The sequence below is a fragment of the Artemia franciscana genome, unplaced genomic scaffold, assembly GCF_032884065.1.
Source record: "Artemia franciscana unplaced genomic scaffold, ASM3288406v1 Scaffold_968, whole genome shotgun sequence".
In the NCBI taxonomy this organism is placed as follows: domain Eukaryota; kingdom Metazoa; phylum Arthropoda; class Branchiopoda; order Anostraca; family Artemiidae; genus Artemia; species Artemia franciscana.
This window is the reverse complement of record NW_027069062.1, coordinates 27235-35000: the sequence shown is the minus strand read 5'-3', so window position 1 is coordinate 35000 and position 7766 is coordinate 27235. Positions and strand designations below refer to the sequence as shown.

The following is a 7766-nucleotide window of genomic DNA, read 5'->3' as shown; positions in this document are numbered from 1 at the left end:
AACAAAACATACACACAAGCAAATATATACACAAAAACAAACACATGCACACACAAAATAACCAACCACACAAATACAAGCACAACACAGACACGAACAAACAAGAACACACACAAAAACACATGCACAAAAAACACAGACACCAACAAACAAAAACACACAAACAAACACAAACCAATAAAAAAAAACAAAAATGCACACACACGCAAAGAGACACACACACACACATTAACATATACGAACACACACACACAAACAAACGCGCACACAAACATAACACATATAACACAGACACAAACAAAAACACACACAAAGAAATAAAACACTATAAAAGTTGGTTTTAAAGAAATGTATAGGAAGGGATAGCACAAAAAAGATATGGTGCAATCAGTCCCCCCCCACCATCCCCACAAATAGGATACCTGCCTTTGCTGGACTTCTTTGAAATGGACTAACTTAAATTGTATTATTTTTTCCCAAACAGAAAAAGAGTACAAGGTTATAGATAATTACTTACAGCTATCTTGTTGAACAGTAAACATGCTCCTTATAGGGTGTTGCCGAGACCACTTTCCAAGTTTGCTGTTTTTGACCGCAGCTCCAAAACTTTCTTTGACAAGCTAGAAATAGCAAACAATTTTGAATCAAAACCGTAGGAACGGTATCAAAACTCTATAATCAAATAATTTTCTCTTACCAAGTGTTATTGCCTTACCGGAAATAGCAGTTCAAACATTTCTCTTACCAAGAATTTAAAAAAATTTTGAATTTAAAAAAAGGGAATAGTTGTGGGAAAAGTCAAAGTCATGGCCAATTGTAGAAAAAAGCCAAGACAGATTGTCCAATTAAGTGGGAATTAAGTGGACATTTCTCTTACCAAGTGTTATTGCCTTACCGGAAATAGCAGTTCAAACATCACTAGTAGGAGAACTAGTGGTCGACCGCTGAAAGTGGATTGAAAGAAACTTATTCTGAGCTTCTTTGGGTCGTCAGGGTAGTCATCACACCCCCATCGCATTTGGAGCTTATATTCTCTGGGAAAGCTGCAGTGAAGGAGCTCAATTTTTAGAAACTTGTCGACGACTTCGCAAAAATGAAGCAAAGGAGATATCCATTACTGAAGTAACTCTACGTAAGTTTCTGATTTATACAGTAAAGATTCCATTTTGGTACTGTTTTCGGTCCCTAAACAAGCTGCGAAATGTGAGCCTCAAAAGTGTTACGGTACCTACAGGCATGTTCAAAAATATAAAAATTTCAAGGCTAGATGGGGGCCCAAATCGACGTTTGGTCTCCCCTCCTCCAAGGTTTTCTGAAATGGCGCAACTAATTATGGTAGTATTTTAGCATTAATTAAGCAAGAATGTTTACAAAAAAAATAATTAAGTGCTTCAAACAATCCAGAAAAAAAAATATGGGTTCAAATACCTCTTACAAGCTACAAAAGTTTGATTTTACACAAACAGTTCTACTCTTCATTGTACCCGGTATGCACTGATGAGTCTAAGCATTACTGCCTATAGCTAATTGGCTGATGCATTGCAAACAGTTCAGAGGCTGTCATGAATTCAAGTATTGTATTGAAGTCAATAAATTGTTACGCAAGCGCCATTGCTAAACAAAAGCGAAGATTTATGAAATACTTGACTGATGTTGGGTTTAAACCTAAGACTCCCAAGCAAAAAAGAATAACATGATAACCGACTGAGCTAACACACTGATAATTATAAATAGTTATTACAATTACAATAGTAGACTTCAATAGTGCCTAGGACGAGACACATTACAAACGAAAATCTCGTTGACCGGGAGACGATATTAATACCACCGCTGCACATGAAGCTTGGATTACGGGGGAATAGAAAGCCTAACGGCTATCTATTCCCAGTCTGTTGTCGCATATCTGGTGCCGACAGATATACGAAGGCATCAATTTTGGTTTTTATTTATTGCCCCGATTTAGCACTATAATCTGTGTTGGTAATTTTTTTTACTGGGCTTTCTCTGTAGGCTTTCTGACATGATTTTTTTTTTAATTAGCTTAAAAATACATTTTAAATCCTGTACAGGGCTAGATCCAGGGGGGCAAGGGGGGTCTTAGGCACCCCAGGATTTTTCTGGCACCCTCATTCTCATTCTGTTATTTTTTCTTTTTTTACTCTTTTTTCAAGTAAACTTGTCAATTTGATCAATTACTCGTAGCTGATTTACCCAATAACAACAAAAAGCAAAGCTTTCTTATGAATTTAACGAGAAAAGTTAAAACTGAAAACAAGCAAAAATTATTTAACTTCAACCGCTTTTCCCCTATTTTACGAACATGAAAACACCTGGCTAAACGTTCAGTAACACAGAAAAATATAGCTATTTGTCTATTCACAATGACAGATTGAAAAGCAGTTGTATAGCTAAATGTTCAAATTATGGACAAAAATTAAAATCGGGAGACGAGCATAGAATGGAGAAGAGACAAAGACTGATGACATAATGTGCAAGGGGATCGAAGGATATTTCGGTAAAATAGTCAAAAATAGCTGGGAATCGAAAGAGAGAGAGAGAGAGAGAGAGAGAGAGAGAGAGAGAGAGAGAGAGAGAGAGAGAGAGAGAGAGAGAGAGAGAGAGAGAGAGAGGAGAGAGAGACAGAGAGAGAGGAGAAGAGGAGGAGAGAGAGAGAGAGGAGAGGGAGAGAGAGAGGAGAGAGAGAGGGGGAAGAGGAGAGAGAGAGAGAGAGAGAGAGAGAGAGAGAGAGAGAGAGAGAGAGAGGAGAGAGAGAGAGAGAGAGAGAGAGAGAGAGAGAGAGAGAGAGAGAGAGAGCAAATTGCAAATTACTAATGAAATACACTTTAGATTCGTTCAATTGCTCAAAAACTCTCTTGGCTCTTGGGCAGGAGCCACTGAGCTTAACCACTCCAGTTTCGTCACAGAGACAAACATCAAAACGTTCTTTATTCACTTTTTTATTCTTCATTACAGTTTGACTTTTTTGAAAAACCTTCGCTCTGATGGTCCATTTAAATACTGATGGTCGAAGCATATTAATCGGGGTGGCTGCTTCTCCGTCAAAATATATAAGATTATCTGGTGAGGTCGCTGAAAATAAAAATTATAGTTACAATTGATTTAGCAGCCATTTATATATAATAGTTTGATTTTATTTGACTTATAACACAAAAAGACAGAATAAATATTTCAAGAATGCAAAAAAGGAAATCAGCTCACTAATAACCACAAGAATCCCTTATGAACGGATGTGACGGTTAAAGTCAAAGCAAACACGGGAAGACGTAGAATATAAAAGTATTAGTAACCGTGAAGCATGAAAATACTTGATTAGTCGATAATTGTAAATTTTTAGTGATCAAACATTTCTGTAAAAAATAATAATTGAATCGTATTATAATTTATCAGGGGATATAATCAGACTGGAATCATACCCATCTGTTTCTGGCAATTAATTTGTCAATTACACCACCAGAAAATATTTAATCTTAGTTTTTGATGTTGCATTCTTGTAGATAATATAATTTAGTTATAACTAATACACTATTTAGTCAGAAAATGTCCCATAAGTTAACAATATATATTCACATGATGGCCAGACAGCTAACCAAGCTTAATAATTAAGTTACTGTAAACCGAAGACTGGGAGAATCAACACAAGATACGAAAATAAATAGGAGGAGTTTTACTCATATTAAGGCAGAGATCATCATTTAGTAGTGTCTAAGGTTAATTTATAGCTGAAATATCGTTAGGGTAGCTACCATCCGGGGTTATGACGTTGACATACTCCAGAAAGAGTATTTGAGTTGACAATGTAGAAGATGAATAGAATAATTCTATTAAAACAATTCGTGAAGTTGCTGATGGTAACTTAAGGAAAAATTTAAGAACCACCTAGGAATACTAGTGAAAAGGCTTTATGTTTAATAGAGTGAAGGTGCTGGTGAAAGATTGAGCGAGGTGTGAAGTGGAGACAAGGGATAAAATTGCCGAAGATCTGGAAGATACAGCTAGACAGCATAATGGTAAAATATTCTACTGGCTTGTTAATAAATTTAGAGGGAAAAATCAATTTGGCCGTGTCCCAGTTCAGGATAGGAACGGAGCCACAATTTATGATAAGGAAAGAGTTAAAGAGACTTGTTTCAGGAAAATATATCAAGGAAAATGAAAAGGTTTGTAATATGATCGATATGAAGGAATATTAGCGACAGTAGTAGCAGTAGTAGTAGTAGACAGGTTTAATAGCAAAAACTTGAAAGCTATCGCTGATTTGTGTTTCTTTACAACATATACAAAATCAAACTACACTTGTAAATATAACTCAAACTATAAATATTAACTCTTATTATACATTTTGACGAAAACCGGGACGAAAGAATTACCATATTGGTTTGTTCTTGCTTTAACGGGAACTAGCTTATCTTGCTTTCTTGTTCTTGATGGTAGAGGTTGATCAGGACTTTCCAAAACTCATTATCAGAGTTTTGTAAAGGTTTTGCAGTGACGGCAGTCCTAGCACTTCCAGAGCCTTTTCGTAAGGGATGTCACGGCGGCCCAAGATGATCGATACCGCTCGCTTCTGCACCGATTCAAGCTCCTGACAAAGATACACTGTTCTAAGTGCTGAGGGCACCCAAACAGGGCACGCATGTTCCAGAATGGGGCGGACATACGCTATGCATGCATACTTAATACTCTCTGTGTTTGCACTGAACCTACGCATACCGTTTAAAGTCTGTAGACTAGCGTTTGCACTTTTAACCACGTTTTTAACAAGTGCGGCAAAGCTGGTCATTGGAGAAAGTAACTCCAAGGATCTTGATACTGTTCGTTAGAAGGAATGGAACATTTGGATCCATAACATCACTTTTTAGCGGGTTAAAGCGCACTATATTCGACTTGTTCACATTAATCTCAAGATTTAGCTCCGCGCACTCTTTTGTGAAAACACTGAAAAAATTTGAACTGAATTGTGACGTCACAACTCCATTTTGTACTAAATATTTCAGGATAAATGACAAGTCATCCACGAACTTGTAGCGGTCATCGTAGTCAGATATGAGGAAGTTAATTACAGACAAGAATACAATAGCTGCAAGCTTAGTGCCCTGAGGGGCTCCACAGGTGGATGAGGACCATTCGGAATTACTATCACTTTCGTAGAGAGCAAACACACGATGCATCTTCTGACTGAGAAAGTCGAACACGAGCGTAAGTCTTTTTCTTAGCCCCCATTAGCTTGAGATTAAGGGCAGCTACAATGTGATCGATTAAATCAAGTGCCTTTCGGAAATCTATGGCACCAAGGTCTACAAAACTGTGACCTTTTTCGACCCACTTGAGGAGACAAAAGTACATCCGCACTAGGTACACTGAGGTATTACAGTCTTTCAGTCCGCCGTATTGTCTCTGGTCGATAGATCCCTTGATTTGATCGAGTAAGACCCTCATGATAAAGGTCTCGGCCACTTTTGTCAGGAATGGTGTTTGTAAAATAGGTCTAAGTTCATCACAGCTCATAGGGTTGGTAACCTTTGGAATTATTCTAACGTAAGCTTTCTTCCAAACAGCTGGAAAGATCCCTATACTAAAGCAAAGGTTTATCAGCACTGAGAGTGGTTTCGCAATGAAAGGGGCGTATTCTCGAATCAGTTTGGGTGGAAGTTCGTCTGGATAAGCTGAACAGTTTACTTTCACCTTCATCAGGGTCTTATAGGTTGTCATCTCATCAAAAACAACTTCACATTCATCTGCGCAGGAGTAAAGTATTTCAGACTTCTGGGCTTGTGTGGGAGAGAGATATGAGGTCCAGATGCGGGTGAAATATTGATCAACCCCATCAGCAGTTGTATAAGTTCCGTCAGGGTGGCTTATTTTTATGCTATTATGAATGGAGTTGCCAGTGATTTCCTTGCCCGCTCTGTGCCATTTCCTGGGATTAGTGTGCCTAACACTGTCCGAAAATTTTTCACACCCGTAATCTTTCTTCGCACTTCTCGTGAGAGAGGTAATGTGATTTCACAATTTTTTCGCATATTGCAAATCTCCTTCTTGGAAAAGCTTGCACTTTTTTCGGATTAGCTTCTTGATTTGGGGGGTTATCCAGGGTTTATCACTTTCACATCTAGTGAAAGTCTTTTCAGGAAAAAACTCGAGGTATTTGGCATGGAGAACTTCGTTGAACAGTTGGCATTTTTATCGAGGCTTTCGTCTCCATAGAGTTCTGGAAAAGGGTAAGTAGCTATCCATCGACCATAGGTGCAAATTGCTGAATCAGTAAGCGGATGGTACTTGACACGCTTAATTTTAGGCTTGGGTATTGAAGCACCAGCTGACCAGAGCACAACGTTATGATCAGAACAGGCAAGTGGCCCAAGGGATTCAGGGGTTTGGTAATATGTCTCACAGTTGGTTAGGATTAAATCAAGTATGCAGCCGGATTCATGTGTTGGGAAATTTATAACCTGCTTGAGGGAAAGGCATGATACTAGCCAGCTTTTCTTGGTTTGGTTAAAGTCCCCAGCCAGAACAATAGCAGGGTTTCCATAAAAAGCACGAAGGTGGTCGACAGTCTTTTGGAGGTATGTGACAAGATCACGGCAGTTTTTCGCACTTTCAGGGTAGTAAATTGAAGCAAAGATGATGCATGAGTGAGCGCGCGGCATGGCTGATGGTTTGCACCAAACCCAAACAGCCTCATGTTCAATGCTTTCGAGTTCACGTAGCTCTTTCATTGGGATATCTTCACGTACGTAAAGGGCTACTCCACTGCTTAGTCTCTGGTCACCAAGAGCTCGTCTTGTTATGAGATATAGGGCATAACTGGTGAGTTTTCCTGTCACTTCAGTGAGGTTCCAGGTTTCTGTTATGGCTGCGACAGAAACATTGTTCTGCCGTAATACTACATAAATCTAATCTATTTTATTGCAAAGAAAACGTGCTTTACAAAGCAGGAATGTGGGAAAACGCTTCTTTGCATTGTATGCGACGGGAGACAGAGTTGATAGGGGTAGCCTAGAGCTTTCAGGGCGTGGGTCTACGTCATATCCTGAGAGGGAGGGCAGAGGTTTCTGGTTAAAATTTTTTACTTCTATGTAGAACCTGTCTTTTTGTTGTTGGTAATTTGGTGTTCTGGCAGACACAATTGTCTCAATCGCATTACTGGGGTCCTCTCTTTGTCTAGTTTTAACTCGTATTCTAGCTCTTTTCCCGCGCCACCTTCTTCTTTTCTGTCCGTACAGAGTAACGCGTCCTGGCGGAGCCCTCAGCAGTCCAAGCTCGTTTAAACGGATGAAGGTGGATGGCGCTAGTGGTGAAAATGGATAGGGTCTAATTTTAATGAGCGTTTTCATCAAACTGCTGATATCTGCTTGATTGGTCATCACACCAATTACTAGTCTGTGAGCAACTGCATTCAGCAGTATATGAATTTCTTAGGGTATTTGATTACTAAAAATATTAAAAATAATTAAGGCCACATATGTGGATAGTGTAGTAAATGAGTTGGTTAAATATAGTGACTATGAGGGTAGAAATTAGTAAGTGAAGATTATTAATATCATTTTTGAAAAGTGGAACTATCTGGCATTTTTAGAAAAACCCTAATTAAATCCCTATACAAGAAAGCGGATAAGACTGAGAGATGCTGTAGACAAAGTTAAAAGAAAGAAAGAGTACGTTTTTAGGAAGGATAGAAGATGTGTCGATCACATTTTCACTCTTGGGTTAGTGGTTCAGAAGAACCTGATTCGTCAAATACC

The 7766-nt window shown here is 38.7% G+C and overlaps 1 protein-coding gene across 1 annotated transcript in view; it reads right to left on the bottom strand.

Annotated features, from left to right (window-relative positions):
* LOC136043769 (uncharacterized) overlaps nt 1-7766 on the bottom strand; it is a gene marked incomplete at its 5' end in the record, with an annotated part of 39338 nt that overhangs the window by 7170 nt on the left and 24402 nt on the right. Inside the window, 2 exon segments of the mRNA XM_065728683.1 lie at nt 518-620; nt 2830-3090. Of these exon segments, the coding sequence (XP_065584755.1) occupies nt 520-620; nt 2830-3090 (362 nt within the window). The 3' untranslated portion in view covers nt 518-519.